General features: G+C 39.3%; 1 protein-coding gene across 1 annotated transcript in view; it reads right to left on the reverse strand.

Moving 5' to 3' along the window:
* Positions 1 to 534: 534 nt before the first annotated feature.
* The window catches only part of LOC106919095 (glutamate receptor 3), an 84239-nt gene continuing 67072 nt past the window's right edge, over positions 535 to 17701 (reverse strand). The window contains exons 13-16 of the mRNA XM_014989266.2: positions 13775 to 14022; positions 12897 to 13011; positions 4307 to 4555; positions 535 to 1985 (exon numbers count right to left, since the gene is read on the reverse strand). Of these exons, the coding sequence (XP_014844752.1) occupies positions 4310 to 4555; positions 12897 to 13011; positions 13775 to 14022 (609 nt within the window). The 3' untranslated portion in view covers positions 535 to 1985; positions 4307 to 4309. The remainder of the gene's footprint in view (positions 1986 to 4306; positions 4556 to 12896; positions 13012 to 13774; positions 14023 to 17701) is intronic.

Consider the following 17701-nt stretch of genomic DNA (forward strand, 5'->3'; position numbering starts at 1 on the left):
CCACTTCATGAGAAACACGAGCCCAGGCTCCTTCACCTGAGGGCAACAATTTGGGACGGATAAAGTTTGAACATAAGTGGATGTTTGATGTCAAACGTGGATCTAAACTCGTTGAGTCGTCTAAAACGGGTTAGAGTGTGAACTAAACACACCGTCGGGTCGATGCCAGATAATTAAAACACTTGGTGACGTCTGTAAGAAACGTATGTTTGGGGTGCAGTTTGATTAGAAACGTTCAACCAGTCATTAGTTTGGCTGTATTTTTATGCTTGATGAAAGCTTTTAAACTTTGTGCAAACTGGGAAAGAAAATCCACAAGTACAGCACCAAAATCTTCTAATAAACCATCGGAAGCCCAAATTTAAGAAGCAGTCCCAGCAGACGAGTTCACGTTGCAGGATGATGTGCTCTCACTCTGCTTCCTTAAAGTTCCTCTTGTGTCTACAGCAATTCCTCGACCTCAATAATATTCACCTTTTAAAACACGTCAAGATTTGTAGTTTTAGAAAAGCAGTAGAAGAAAAATCCCAAAGCTGAATATAAATCTTCTTTTATTAAGGAAATGTAATAAAATCCTTTGTACAGGACCTCTACACAGAGGCTTGTGTCCATACATGCAACTCTCACGGTTGAGGTATCAATAAATTAACCCAAAAATACCCCCCCTCCCTAAAATCAAACTGGAATCAGTCATTTTAGAGCCGACTAAACCGGGTCCGTTTGGAGTTGCTATTTGATTAAACTACCACCAAATTCACATGCACTTTATGAAAAGGATGAGAGAGTTATCAAACAAGTGTAGGCGCAAATGGTCTGTAATGTCAGCCTCTCCCTGCGGACTGCAGAGTTTTAGTCGTACAAATGTTGGATTCGTCGCGCGGCCTCTGCGAAATGCACAGGAAGCTCATCGCGACCAAAAGAGGCTACGGCACAGCGCCGTTTACCAAAACTGTTTGATGAAACCGCACCTATACGAGAGCAGTGCTGACGTGTGTACAAAGTGTAAACCATGAGCTCTTTTAAAATCGACTTCAATGCTTTGTTACGTAAAACGGGCTCTTTTTTTTTCCCTTTTCGTCTAAAGAGTTGGGAATTGTCTTGATCTCAGTAACGCGGCGCCAAGTTGAAAACAAGCCGACCTCTTCGGTAGAAATGTCTTCCCCCCCCCAAAAAAAGTGGCAGTTTTAAACAAATGACATACTTGATTTAAAACAAGCATCCTAGTAAATACAGAGTAGGTTGAATGTCCAGCAGGCTATGAAACAAACATCAGCCCAGCTGTTTCAGATGTACACAAGCATGACGTGTTGAAGTTGGAGTAAAAACAAAAACTGGTAGAAAATGCTGCCAGTTCAACTGATCCTTAGCCTTATTATTGTTACTGATGCTTGTCCTAAATGTTCCGACACTGGAAATATCCTTATAATAACACAAGAAAAGGACTTTACCTCACTAAACATAACATTTATCCAACTTAAGGTTTCACCACAAAAATATCTCTTTAAAGGATTTAAATTACTTAAGTACCTCAGGGATTTCATTGCAAACCATGGCTTTTTTTTTTTGTTTTTTTTTTTGTCGTCTTCAAAATATAAAACAGTAATTACATCAGTCCATCTACATGAAGCCGTTTCTTATCCAATCGCCGCCATTTTTTTGTTGTTGTTTTGTTCTGTTTATCAAGTTAATTTAATTTAATCTGCATTGCCATGACGCCAAAATGCTCCTTAAGGCACAAAAAGAGGCAATTCCCATGTTCCCACAAACAGAAGTCCAGATGCGTGTGATTGCCCTCTGTCAGTGTGACGGTTCATAACCCCAGATGAGCACTTGTTGACTTGTTGGCTTGAGTCCAAGCTGATGACGAGGAAGGCGTCGCTTCCAGGATTGCCCACCTTCGAGGGGTGGAGGGTTGTCGGGGTCATGGGTCACGTGTCGGAGTGGCTCTTTCTATCCTTTATGCACCAGTGGGGCTTAAGAATCACCTGCGAAACAGAAAAACGACGCAGATCATTTAGCACCTCAGATTCCCAGATGCTACAATTTGGAGGGATGATCGTTTCGATTTAGTTGAGAGGCGACAAATCAAGGAAAATAATCTAAAAGTGGTGAGTGTCGGCTGTTGTACATTAGTATTACAATGGAAAATGTTGAAATCTTCTAATTAAAAGTTACCAATCTGTATTACTAGCAGACAAAACAGGTCAGTTCTGACTAGGGCTGTTGTAAACGAATATTTTAGTAATCGAGTAATCTATCGATTATTCTTACGATTAATCGAGTAATCGGATAAAAAAAATTATAAAATGAAATATTGGTAAATCTGGCATAATACCGGTGTTACAATCAGATATCAATATCAGTCCAATTTTTCATATTTGAGCATCCCTAACAGTTGCTTTTTTGTAGTTTAGAAAACTAACCTGTAACAATAATAGCTCACTTTCTAAGTTAACCAGAGGAAAAGTTATAGAAAAATCTGAAATTATATTGAATTTAATAACAAAGAGGCAGGCTCACAAATATGCTTATAAAAAATGTCTACAATCCAGTTTTTAGTTTATGTATTCATCTTCAGTGAGTTTAATAGATTAATTAAACTCACCTTGCCACCTAACCTGTCACGCTTTGGGTTTGAAAATACGGGAAATGCCGCCTGGAGTGGGAGGAGAGGGCGAATGAACGAACATGGGGTGGAGGGGAGGAAATAGACCAGCGGACTGACGAACCGTTAGACCGGGGGACGAACACGGGGGAAGCAATACGGGATATTTACGACACCTTCACTGGTCACACTCAGAAACTCATCTACCAGCCATGTACGATGCGCTCCGCCACCCGTTTCTTCAGACCGGGATATGAAATTTATTGTGCGGTTCGTCGGTAAAGCTACATTTACACGGTAAGCATCAGCTACTCAGCCGCCCGCCCTGTTCAGGCTATCCGCTCACCTCAGCGCTCTTCCCGCCGTTCGCTTTCAACCAGCAGCCCCGGAGGAGAAATGCTGCCGTACTCCAGGCATTCCCCCAGTCATTTTAAGGATGCTTATTGGTTCCCCAAAAACGATAAAAAGTCGGGCATTATCATCAATCAATAAAATCCCCACGGGCCAATCTTGAAGATTGGACTTTATGCCGCTGAGACTTAGCTTTTGTCAACAACTCAGAGGCGGAAGTGAGAGCTCCGCGCAACGCAAATGAAGTCCCGGCCGGAACACGGTGCGCTAACTAATAAAACATAAATTAACGAAGCTTCGAGGCAGGTAAATTTTCCTCGAGGAATTTTAGTAATCGAGGTACTCGAATCATTCGAGGAATCGTTTCAGCCCTAGTTCTGACCTATATATTGTTTTATACCAGGATTTTAATCCGGAGCTGTTCAGAAGCCAGAGAAGAACAAATGCCCACATTTCATTAAATGACATTAGACCTTCTCACAATGTATATGACGGAGAAACATCATTGCAGAGCTGATGCAGATTCTCTGTTCGACTGCACAACCATCACTACTCCTAACAAACACAATGAGCTGTTTACACTCCTGCACCAGTTTCCATATTTCCATGAATAGTCTATTTTTGGACAAATATTCAAAATGAACAATGTGTACAGTTTTGGTACTTTGTTCTATTTCTGTCATCATCTGCACAACTGTGCAGTTTTTCTTGTTATCAATGTGTTTCCATTTGCTTGTCATGTTGCTTCATCAACAACAAGCAGATGTTTCTTCCTTTCTCCACCGTGGAACAAATAAATAATTATAATGGTTCGTTTTATTTCTGGGCACCTTTAGACACTTGAGGACAAGAAGTACAGAACAAACAAAGACAATTCTGTTATATTCTATTTTACAAATAAACGTAAGGACCCACAGACACTGAGAACAAAGGAATCTGTTTAATGTTCAGATTTTTCTAGCAAAAAGGAGCTAATCTAAGTTTGTGGCAATGCCTGCTAGATAAATGTTTTCTTCTTAAATATTAGGAAAACTGTGTAAAGCCTGGAAAAGTGTGTAAATTTAAAAATGATAAATTTAATGCAAACTCTGAAGCTCTTAACATCACCATTCCCCGTAGTGAAATACAGCAGAGGAACACAACATCATGCTGTGAGCGCGTTTTTCATCCGCTTCTAACTAATAAATGAACCTTGATGCGGGACTCTCCTTGGAAGAAAACCCAAATCTGTTAGATCCTGTTAAAAGTTTGAAACTCTCCAGAGTTGCAGGTTCCACAACTGATCTATCGCACAGAGACCCACCTGCTGGTTACTCTGCTGGTGAATGTGAGAAACGACGGGAGACCTACCCTTTAGATTTTCACGCTCTCCGTCCCGTAGACGTTGTAGCCTTCACGGTATGTGGCAAAATTCTGGGCGTTTGCTGGGGGGGCTGGCTTAAAGTTTTGGGCGTTCTTCGCCAGCTTGAGTTTTTTTGTTTCCTGCCGTGACTTATAGCAGAACTCTATCAAAGCAACGGTCATAGCCAAGCCGAGCCCCCCGACCAGAATATAGAAGACGCCTGCCACGTTGCTCAGGCTCAATGCACTTGTCTTGTCCTGGGGGAGGTACAGACCACCATTAAGGGGTTTTAAACGGACACTGAGAGGCACAAAACCAACATGAACACTGCTACTCTATCACTAGCAGTTACTCTGAGGAGGTCGCTAAATGTGTGTATAGACATCCTGAAGCCTAATCTGACTAAAAACACTACATCTACAGACCTCCTCCTCTTAATCAATCTAAAAAAGGAAAAAAAAATCCCTGACAAGGTGAATGTAGAGAGACTTGTCGACTATCCTGCTTTGCGGTCTCTTTACGAGGCCACACATAGAGGAAGGCGGTCGTGGTCGTACAGGTCTACAGATTAGCTTCAGTTCACTACCATAGCTGCTGAACTCAACCTTGACAACACTGCATCTGTACAATCAGAGTAGCAAGCTGTAAGAAAGGGGAACTGAACCATTTTGCTGCTTTTAAAAGCCAAACGGTAAGATTGAAATTCATTTCTGCAAGTGTCACCATTTGCATTGAAACCCAATGGAATGGCTCCAAAACCAGTTAAATCTGCTTTTATGTGGTAAAAGTCAGATTACTTTTGTATACAAACTAGTTATTTTATAATTGAAAATGCATTAAAAAAAACATTTGTTACTCTGACAATCCATCATGACCATTAAATACCCCCCTGGCCACTTACTTGCTATTTAAGGGTCACTTTGGTTTTGTCAGGGCAACAATGGCTTTTTCTGTGTTCAAAAAAGGGCAGCTGCACAAAATGCAGAAAAAGAAAGAATTTAACTTATTTTTTCTTTTTCTATAACATAATGATTGTTGAAAATAGCTTGAAGAAATTTTTAGCAACATATCAAAAAGAAGAGACAGGCTAAAATATGGTCCTTCATTTCACAAACTGCGTTTTATCAGAGTAACAAAGTTGCTGCCTTTCTTCCTGATTTATTCATAAATACCAGAGGCAGCTCAGTGAAGCATTAGTGTGCAGATACACATGAGGCTGCATTGCAGAACTATGTTTGGTGACAGTTGTGTCATTGGCAAAGGACCAATCCAAATCACTGAAATCAGGTGTTTCAGTCCCTCCCAGATTGATAAAATCAAACATCTAGATATGCAGACTAATTCTACAAGCATTTGGGAACAGATGGGTTGTTCTCTGAAGTTCAGTAAATCCCATCATGGTAGTCTAATTGGATGTGCAGTTAGGGCTTTGGTGAATTTCCTCACTTCTTGACAGGCAGAAGTCGACTGCTAGTGTAAAGAACTTCATGGACCAACAGCTGCATCCAAACTTGGTCTACATCCAAGTGGAAAGCAAAGAGTCGTGTCATTGGGTGGATGACAACTTAGGTTTTTTGGATGCTGTGTAAATGTCCATTTACTAGAGCAGTGGAGAAGGTTTCCAATGAAAAGGGGCTCCTAATGCTTTACCACACCAAGACATTTTGGAGAGTTTTAGGCTAGCTTAGGGGGGAATAGTTTGGAGATGGTCTCTGTCTCTTCCAAAGCAACTAAGTTTCAGTCAACTAGGCAAGGTCCATAAAGACATAAATGAGTAAGGATTTTATGGAAGAACTTGATTTGAGTCCTGACACTAAACCAACAGTGTCAGGATCTTGGGCCAGGCCCTTTTGTCCAACATCAGTGTTTGACCTCGCAATTGTACTTTTGAAAGAACAGTTAAAGCTAGATTCTCTCACCTAACGTTTTACCTGCCTGAGCTGGAGTGATATGAACCCACGTTCTTGTTTCGTGGAGTGTTTCAGTTGTGATCTTTTCACACATAAAATACCCCAGTTATAAAAAAAATCTCACTGCTTAGAGGAAGGTTTTTTTTGTTTTTGATAGATCCACATCTGTAGGAATAAGCATGTCCAAAAATACAATAATCTAAAAGAAAATGTGCCTATATATATATATATATATATATATATATATATATATATATATATATATATACACACACACACACACACACACACACATTTTATCTGAACATCCCAAAAACTGCAACTAGGGAGGTCCCAGACAAATCTGTGCCCCATCTTTGATGCCACCCTGGGCAACCACCGACATCCTCCGTAGTGAAAATACCACTAAACATTACTTGTCCTTCTTTTTATAAAACATGTTGCTATGTTAATTACTTGTAATTATAATGAATTTCTGGTTTTAGTTCAGTTTTGGAACATTCTGCACAGCAGCCCAAGTTTTTTTTTTTTTCCTTTTTTGTCAAAGGGTTTAACAACAACTCCACATACAAATGAATAAGACCAACAGCAAACTAAATTTCAATAGCAGTTTGGATGAGAAACAGCAGTATAATGGTTTCAGTTCTTGTCGTTAAACTTTTTAAGAGTTTAATGGGGTGAATACAAACTGTGTGTAATCATGCTGCAGTTTTATGTGTCTGCACAGAGAGGTAATGGCGTGGAGTTAAAAGTAAAGCATCAATGCCCTGTTGTGTAAATACCCTAAGCTGCAGTGTGTGAAGGTAATCTAGTCTCCATGACTGTGTTTCATGCCAACATGTCTGAGGATGTATGCGCTACATGTCTGCATATGAACAGTGAAGGTAAAATGCATTTTTGCCATCAGTATAAGAAGACCTGCAGCGACTGACCTTACTTCCAGAGTCCTTGGTTCCACATTCACCCTTATCGTACCACCATTTGTTTTTCAGCTTGTCTAAGATGCCTTGTTCACTGAGTTTCAATACTGCAAGGTTTACAGGAGTTCTTCACGTGGGAAATAACATAAATAACATTGTAATATGTTATTTTATGTTATTCAACTTCTTTAAACTACTTTATACTGTACAAAGCGATAGAGTAGGGTCCTGGCCAACATGTCACAGATAGCAAGCAGCACTACATCGTATAGCAATAAAAGACTTTCACCATCCATGGCTAAACCTAGCATGCCAGACCCCACCTGTATCGCTTTGAGTAATCGGCACACACTGATCACAAGAACAGAAGAGATTAAAACTGTGCAGAATAAAGCAGCTGCTGCGTAGCTTTCAAAGAATGAAGGAGAAACAGAGGCAATGATTGCTGAGAGCACTTCTTTTTTTTTGGCTGTTTGGTCGCCTTTTGTTGGCGTTTGGCAAAGTGGATCTAACAGGAACCCTTTCCTGACTAACAGACGATAACAGCAGTCCGATAATTACATAAACACCGACTGAGATTAATGTCTCGCAGATTGACCCGTGTAAAAGGGCGAGCGGCCCCCAAAGGAGTTCTACAAATTTGGGGGTTTGGTTTGCTCTTCAGACCGAATCGTCTGCCGCTCCGCAACGGACAGAGACGCCGACGACGCGAAGCTCTACGCTTGAAGGCAGATGTCAGACGTCAACTTGTTCTGCGAGACATTACGCTCGAGTTTCAACTGCTCCATTTCCAAGCTTATTTCCTCTCAGAAAAGGTTCCGGTGTCTATAATCTCAAATCAAATATATTGTATTCACCACTGTGTTCCTGCGGTCGAACAGATAGAGCCTGTTTTGTAATGGAAATTGAAGGGGGAAGGGAGGGTTGGCGTTTCGTCCTGGTTTCCAGTCAGAAGAAAGAAAAGTTCATCTACGACAGTTTTGTTGGGGCATATTTTCACAGCAGCAGACAGAATTTAAAGTACAAAGTGAAATATTACTCATCTCTTCACATGTTATTCAAAGTAAGAGGAGTTTTTAGGTAGTCTTTAATGAGTTATCTGAATCAAGAAATTTGTATGCAAGACTGTAAGTAGGGCATTTTGTAGCTGGAGACATTTTTGGATTATGATTCATGAAAATGTACTTAAACAAGGATTCCTGCGAAGCTTTGAAAAATCTGCAAAATATGTAGTTTGAATATACATTTTCATATTTATTACAGCTCTATTCTCTTCAGTTTCCCCATCCACCTCTCTCCATACAAAACCATTTTCTACCCACATACATCATCACTGGATATCAGTTTATGTCTTCAAATAGTTTGAATTTAGATTAAATGTGGACATAAATAATGCCATTGAGTATAATTTAATTGAACATTATTTTCTAAAAATTTCATATTACACCACCCAGGCTTCCAATGATTATTAGCCAGTTGAGGTTTATTAAAAATGACAGACTGGAAACTCTGATCAAACCAAAACACGTCTGAGCGACTTCTTGCTGGGAGGCATCATCTGACGGACTCACATAACTACATTTCCTGTGAGTAGACCACCAGCAGATTATAAAACACTGCCATAAATCATCAGGTGTCAAAGTTGGTATTAAGAATCCTCCCCGCCCCCCCCAAAAAAAATGAATCGTAAGAACTGATTCAAGATCAGCACAGCGGACAGATTCTTTTTGGACCTGAAAAAGTTTGGTACAAAATGACCCAATTTACAGTATGACAATATGAAATGGCAAAGGGAAGAAATGAGAAGAATCGTCAGATTTTCCATGACTTAAAATGTCTTTTTAAAATCCACATCAGTTGGATCAGTTCATTTTAGACTGAACCAGATCAGCAAAACGACCCAAAATAGCCATTTTTAACAGGAAAATTTGTATAAGTGTATTAAAGGGGAGCATAAAAAACCCATCTCAGCAGCTGTCAGTTATTGGTAAACTCTACAACATTTTTATATTTACTTTTTTTTACAACATTCCTCTTTCTGATTTTCATACTATGGTTAATGGATTCAGTTTAAGGTTTGACTGATGAAACGTTTTAAGACATCAGTGTGCCGTCTGTTATGTCACTGTGTACGTTACACAAAATATACATTATTATTCTAATTATTGATATAATTAGAATTAATTAACCTAATCATGGCTATAAAAGTCTGCAAAAAGTATCATTTTGCAACCCCCTGACCAGTTTGAATGCATTCAAAACCCTGCATCATATTGTTTATTTTGGGAAAATTTTATAAGTAAAAAAATATATATATATATATTTTTTTAATTAATTCTAAAGATTAAAGTTTTACTTTTTACTGATGTGTCTGCAATAACGAAAACCATTAGAAGAGAAAATATGACAAGCACCTGTGCAAAATATCGTGATGGGAAAAAAACCTGACATATTTTTATGTGAAGGCTGCATTTCCTTTGTCTTCTTTTATTTTATTTTGAGGATGGCTGGATTACATCATATAAAATCTAAGAGCCAAAAAGAGCACATTTGTTGCTGTGTGTTTTGACGCAAGAATGTCAAATCATGACTTTACCTTCCAGTCTGTCTGCAAAACAGGAACGCGGGAAGGGGGACAATGGAGTCCGGAAACACTGAAGATCATTCGCACAAACACAAAACTGCTCATGCAGACAAAACGACGACTCAAAATCACAAAACCATGAGGACGAATGAGCACACAGGAGAGTACGGGACATGTTTCAAAATTATTAGTTTTAAAGGCGGACAGAAACAGGATTTTAAGCGTTCTGTCTGGATTCCGCTTTTTCCTTGCGTAGCTTTTGGGTTTGCTTTGGCGCCAGTGGTCGTTACATACAATATATTTTGCTTTCCTTCCTACACAACACGCACGGTTTTCTGAAAGCAAAATAAGGAGACGGAAACGTGGCAGTCGCATGTGGTACTGTTTGACTGATCGTCTCGTCTCCTTCCAACCATGCCTGAAAAGCGCTGAGCCGAGCAAGAGGAGGAAGGCGTCTTTGTGTTATTCTCTGGTAGCTTCCACGCCCTGCTCACTCAGAAGTGGATATCGACAGAAAATGACAGCAAAGTCGCCCTGCTCTCCTCTTTGATGGTACTGCTGCCGTGATGCAAGCTGGAGAGCAGACATGAACTCAGAGGTACCACAGTACGGCGTCTACAACAGGAGGGCGGGGGGTTTCATATCGTCAAAATGACTCTGATGTAGGAAAAGATCTGAGGTGCTCTGCAGGGCCGAGCTCATGTACGGCATCATGCTACTAAATCTAAGAAATGCTCGCAGCATGACAAATGAAAAAACAAAAAAGAAAGGGAAAAAAATCACAAAAATATAAGCTCATCTTTAACATTAAATGTCAGAAAATATGAAATTTAAATTACAGGAGTTATTTGCTCATTTCGACATTTATTGGCACATCTCAATGAATTAGAGGATCATGAAAAAGTTATTTAATTAATAATGTAAAAAAAAATGCTTTTATGTAAGACATAATAGCTCTACAAAATATTTTACAACGGAAACGTCAGCCTACTAAAAAGTGTGTCCTACAGAAGAGGTGTCTGAAGTGTGGCTCGGGGGCTGTTTGTGGCCCTTGAAATTATTTTGTTTGGCCCCGATCACATGGAAAGAATGGTACAAAATTGGTGGAAAAAAATAGAAAACAATTAACGACCAAAAATAGTCTGGTTTTATTTTCTTTTTTTTTCAATAAGGCAACATTCTGAAGTCCTATTTATTTTTTGGATATTTAATGATGTACAGATTTCATTTTTAAAAATTACATTTTAACAAGTAAAATAAAGAAAAAGCACAGACTATTTTTTTTTTTTTATTTAATCTATTTTTTTGGCCCACCAGTAAATTAAATTTGTCAGTTTTGTAAAACGTCTGGGCACCCCGTCCTACAGCATAAGCACCAGATTCTTGATCTGGGCTCCTTTAGCCTGAATTGCTGCATCAGAGTGATGATGCCAGTCAGTCTGTGGCTCTGCTGAAGAGTTAATATTGGTCATCAGCTCATCTGCATTGTTGGGTTTGGTGTCTCTCGTCTTCCTCTTAGTTTCTCTGTGGGGTTCAGGTCAGGAGACATGGTAGGTCAGTCATGCTCAGTGATATCATGGCCATCAAAGAAGGTTTCAGTTGTGAGAAGCTGCTCTAAAATGTCCTGTGCTGAATTTGGACTTGATAAAAACCCGGTGGACGACCGCCAGCAGATGGCGTGGTTTCTCCACATCATAATCGACTGTGGAAACTTCACACTGGACGTCAAGCAACGTGGATTCTGTTCCTCTCTGCTGGACCTTGATTTTCAAATCAAATACAACATTTATTTTCATCTGAAAAGAGAACCTCTGAAAGAGAATCAAGTCCTTATGTCTCCTCAGTTGGTTTAAGAGGCTGCTAACATGGTCGCTGGTTCAAAAGTGGCATTTTGTTAATATTTTTGTGGCACTATTGGCATTAATTCAAAGTAATCCAGACAATAAACAGGCTCAGAGAGAAAGTGGCAAGATGGAGCAATTACATCAAGAATAAAAACCTCAATAGAGTGAAGATCTGACACATCTTGAAAACATCTCCCAAACTCATGAATGGACTTTGTTTCACAACCTGCTAAAGGCTTGTTTGCTGCCACATTTTTTTCTTCCACACAACTTTCAATAGCCATGCTTGGACACTGATTGTTTTCTGGTTCTTAAATGTCCATTTTTCATCAGTTCTATGTAATATTCAGATCAAAATTAACAGGAATAAATATTTGAAATATATTCGGTAATTCTGTGCATAGCAAATTTAACAAGCATTGTGGTGTCCCTTTTTATTTAAGTTAGTGAATTAATAACGTTATCAATGATTCTCCGATTCATTAAGATGTACCAGTGTCACAAAAAAACTCAACTTAAAACGAGTCGTGTGTCATTTTGGGCTTTTTGCCGGATAGGATAAGTTAGCAAAGGTTGCATAGACTCACAGTTTTCAGTTGCTAACCATATTTGGAGACAACATCTTACTGACAAGAGGATAATCAAATCATGTCCCTTCATACCCCTCTGGTAGTTCTCTTTACTACAGCAAGTTTTTACCCTCACCACCCAGGTGAGGGTGGCCATGGAACGACTTTTACTGGTCTTAGATCCAGACCAAGCAAAAGGTGGGAAGATGTTAGAGGAAATAAAAATAAATAAATAAAATAAAGACAAAAATAAAGTTTGTCCTGTTAGTCGTCACTCTGTCATTAGAATTCTCACGTTTGCCTGAGATGCTTAGTCCCCTCAAGACAACGCTGTTTCCCGTGCCTGCCCTAAACTCTGAGGCGGCAGATCGGAGAGTGGATTCCTACCGCCGTTCATCACATAGAGACATGTAGAGACTTCCTGATTGGCCTGTGGGTATGAAAAACGGAGGAAAACGTCGTTTCTGCCTTTCATAACCACAGGTCAAGCTGCTACTCAGTCACAAGCACTGCATATAGTACTTTTACATCACAGAACTTCAGGTTTTCTCACATACTTTTTTTTTCCCTCCTCCATTAGCCAAGTAAAGGGTTCCCACATGATCACAGCTGTAGATTAAAGGATGACTAAAACAACCTTTTTAGGCTGTTTTTTTTTTTAAATCAGTTACATGTCAGCAGGCGCTTGGCCCCTGATTCTGCAGTCAGTGACGACAGCCTTGCCGATTACTCTGTTCTAGGATACCCGATTTTGGTGACATCGAGGCTGACCTTAGAGTCACCTCCCCCGCTGCCGCACTCTCCCTTGTCGTACCACCATTTGTTTTTCAATTTGTCCAAGAGGCCTTGCTCATTCAGTTTTAACACTGCCAGGTTAACAGCATTTCTTGAAACGATAAAACATAGCTTGTAAGAAAATGAACAGGTCCGTGAGAAATCTAATATGAAATAATTAGTAGGAAATAGTGATCAATATCAATGGTTCAGAAGGGTAGCACGGGAGGGACAAATTGGTAAAAGAGTTCCACAGGAGTGGAGGGATAAAAAGCACTTTTACAGCAAAACGAAATGTTAAATATTAGAGAGGTGGCATGGAGGGTTACATTGCTTGTAACTGAAGTGTGCGGGATGGGGACATTCTGTCATTGTTGAAGTAAGTATTAAAAAAAAACATCCAGCATGCAGCTTAACATTCATCACAACTGACAGACCAACATGTAAAACTAGCAAAAATGACTCAGGAATAAATCAGAGTTAAAGTAGGGGTAATGCAAAAAATAAATAAATAAATAACAGGAGCACCACAGACAACAAGGAGGAGGAGAGCTTGTAGGAGAAACTGAAAGAACAATCAAGAGGAGGTGGAGTTGCACACTGACATCCAAGTGGAGACACAGAAAGTGAGTCATATACCATAACGTTTCGGAACAAAACAATAAAAACGACACAGTCAAACCAGAAACATAGGACAAGACAATAAATGTGTTGATTCAATTCAGATAACCCATAATACTGTTCACCTAGAGATGCACTTGGAAACAAAATAGAAGAATTAAGGAGTGAAGGAAGAAGAGTATGACAAAAGGAAACATCAGGGTAGGTGGAATACTATAACAACAAAGAGGATATTGTTATATTATCCCACCCACCTTAATGCTGAGCTTTTAGGTGTGGCCACACCGTAGCCCTTAGAGTCGAGGTTGCCGCCCACTTTCATGGTGTCGCAGGGCTTCCGCTGCTCTATGTACTCGTTCATTGTGGATTCGAGCAGAAAGGCAAACTTGCCCTTCGACTTCCGGACCCGGGAGACCCCGTCCGGTGTCGTCTTGACAAACACGGTGGGTTCGGCCGATTTCATGTACGACCACATTTTCTCATAAACGGCTATTTTGGAGCGCTGCATTCAAAGGAAGAAGGAGAGAAGAGAGCGGAGGTTTAGTTGACGTCAGGCATGAAAACTCACACAAATCTGCTGGAGACAAGAGCTGTCATTCAAAGTTATCACAAAAATATAGAAACTATTTATAGAAGGGATAACTTAACCTAAGAAGAACATAAAAAAAGTGTTAAGAATAGACCCCGCATTGGCTGCTCCGGCGCAGGAAATACGGCGGCCATCTTGGAGCGGTCGTCCCTCCTACTTTGCTCCATAAAAACAGCAGAAGATGCCTCAGCACTGAGGGATATTGTTGTTCCGATCGATGGACTATTGATGTGAGGGCTCCACAGACAACATTTCACAAGTAAGATGGACATATTATTGTGTATATTTTGTGATTAGAATATTACTTTACTGTATTTATGTCCACCGGCGAGATACCAGCTAATATTAGCTACAGTGCTTGGTGTAATACGGCTTCAGCCCCGCTATGAAGGCTAACTGAGATTCCGTAAATCTAAAAAAAAATAATTATTCTCTAACATTGACTTAGATTATCTGACACACGAGCCTATATTAGAAATGAAACAATGTAACATATATTATAAAACTTATATTATGTGTTATAACATTCACCAGCAAAGTTTACACAGGTGGTAAAGACTATTGTAATTCTTTCACTCTGTCAAAAGTAAGATACATCCCAAATCTTCCGTTTTTGTTTTTAAGGTTTCCTAAAGACACGATGTGAGGAATTAGTGGTAAATATCTTTAAAGAGAGACGGATTCACTGCAGCACGGATGAATCTCGCATCGGATTTTGGACTCAATCTCAGCTGCTGAATCACTCTGAAGCTAGAAATCGTCGGCTGGAAAACATATATCTATATATATGTATGTATTTATATACATACATACATACATATAAACATGTATCCAATATATATTATTCAGTATTAATCATTATTTATTTGTGTCATTATTAATCATTATTTGTGTTTGTATAGTTATATAAATATGCATTGATATTACTGAATAATTTATTAAATAAATTATGAACGGCTGTGTGCTCATCATACATCAATATCAGAATATTCCATTCCTATTCTATTGTTATAGTCACTAAGTATATTTAAATATGCTGAACTATGTATTAAAAACATACTTAAAAATACAATTGTTTATAAATGTAGCTTTGATAGATGTTTGAATATGGTTCCCAGTGACAAAAAAGTGTGTTATGATGCGCCGATACGTCATTGTGCCTGCTAAACGCATAACGCTGAGTGGAGTACCGCTCCAAGATGGCCGTCATAAATCTCGTCAGCGAGAATAGGTGAGAGCGGTCCATGAGGCGTCTATCCTTATGTCTATGGTTAGCACGGTAGCACCAACCGTAGCTAATGGTTGTTAGCACCAAGAGGGTCTTGGGTTCAAGATTAAAACCGACCGTCGCTGCTAACGGTTAGTAGCGCCGTTGCTCAGCAACAAGAGGGTCCTGGGTTCAAATGACAGCTTTGGGCATTCACGTTCATGTTCTCCCCATGCAAGTGTGGGTTCTCTGGATTTCTTTCCACTGTCCGAAAACCTGCATGTTGGATTAATTGGTCAGTCTGAAATGCTCTTAGCAGTGAATGTGTGGTTGTTTGTCCCGTGTCTCTCTGTTGGATTGGCGATCAGCCACTGTAGCTAAGAGAAGGTTGTGATTTGATTAGTGCGGCCAGTCGTGATCCTTGTAAAACTGCTTATAGAACCTCAGTAACCAGCTTTAATACGATAAATACTGGTAAAAATATGTTACTACTGATAGAGTCTGGTTTACGGTTCCCAACACTATTACATATCTTTATGAGAATATGGTACAGCTTGACTTCTGGAAATTTGCTGTGGACGTTTATAGAGTTACAGCAGTGTGGTAAAATTCAATCTTTAACTGAGGAAGCACAGGGGTAATTTATATTTTATTTCAACTCTTTCACCAGAGCGCCCATTGCGGCTTCACATAGCTTAGAGTCTCATGAAGTAAACCTTGAACTAATAGCAATCATGTCTATCTGAGGAATGTTAGTATCAGTAGTTAGACATGCATGAATTTGGACTGTGGAAGGTCGAACCGTGATAAATCCAGCAAAGACTTAAACAAAACACATAAACTTTAATCCTTACCAATATATGAACATGAAATCAATCATGTTTTCTGTCTTATTTTGGTAATGCAAGTGTTATTTTTTTATTTCAAAAGGCAGAAATTTGGGTTATACAAAGAAATTGTAAAAAAAAAAAAAAAAAAAAAAAATCCCATGGAGAAAGAAAATCTAACCTTCTATGAATCTGACAGGTCTGATCCATGCACAGCCCTTAATGTCACCTTTCTGAGGTTCTGACTCCCCACTTGGCACTCAGGCTCACGTATCATCAGTTTTCTATTTACCTCTCAAAGCGTAATTCTGAAAGTCCATACTAGTAATTACAAGCAGCTCTGAACCAAAGTGAAAGTAAGTGCTGCTGCTCCTTATGACCCCGCTGAGGGCACTGGCATCACAGCAGGTTTTCTAAATCATTAACACCATGCCATGATATCATGGATCGGGTCAAAGCCAGACGAGCAATGTGCTTGGACATTTCTGCATACATCAGCCTGACAGTTATCGCTCTCTCGCTTTTACATCAGAGAGGATTCACCGTTTGAATGCAAAGCACACGGCAGTGATATAGTGGGCTTTTTGCCAGCAGCCTGAAGTCGGACAATCTGGCAGCTCAGCAGAAGTAAAACTCCAGACCCTGTTTAGTATCAATATTAATGGGCAGATGAGCCCTCCCCCGTCTCAGTTTATGCTCTGCCAGCAGGTGACAGCTGGTGACACAATCATTCCATTTTCATATTTTTTTTAAAGCCAATTATTCATAACGTCCTTGTCTGAGGAGAGTTTTTCATGTGCCTGCACCGTGCGTGAGAAGTTTTTATATTTTAACACAGTGCATTCATCTTGTTCTGAAGTGCAGCTTAAAATGCAGCGTGAACATGTACACTTATCCATAGTAGATATCCAACAAAACATCATTATGGACATTTTTATGGTGTATGACGGCAATAAACAATATATATATATATATATATATATATATATATATATATATATATATATATATATATATATATATATATATATATATATATATATTGTTGAAGGTATGTCCTGCATTACTCTACAGTGGGTTACATCAGAGTCAATATAAAAAGCATGGGATTGGATAAAGACGCCGCCATATGGTTCATGTTCTTCATCATGAAGCATGATGAAAAACGTCATGCTTCATGATTGTTTTTCCAGTTCAATCATGAACTGGTTTTCATGATTGCTTTTCTGGCCATCTTGTATCTGACCCTGACAAATCTGACATTCTTTACCAAGTGATGATGAACGGTCAGATTTACTAAATTTATCTCAGTAACTCGTTTCAACTGGCAACATTAATTACATAGATTAACTGTACACAGATTGATGTTTTCAAGTGTTTTTTCGTATTGATTGTGACTGCACCATGCAAGCCGACATTCAAGTAGTTTATTTGTGCAACATCATTGTGAATTTCAACCACTCAGAGCTGAGTTTCCTCCTAACTGATAAAAGACATGAGCATGTATGGTGCAAGATCAGCCTGGGTCAACTTTACATCGTTTACTAATTATAAAGTA

Source organism: Poecilia mexicana, unplaced genomic scaffold (assembly GCF_051168715.1).
Source record: "Poecilia mexicana isolate PSO_F unplaced genomic scaffold, ASM5116871v1 scaffold_14, whole genome shotgun sequence".
Lineage (NCBI taxonomy): Eukaryota > Metazoa > Chordata > Actinopteri > Cyprinodontiformes > Poeciliidae > Poecilia > Poecilia mexicana.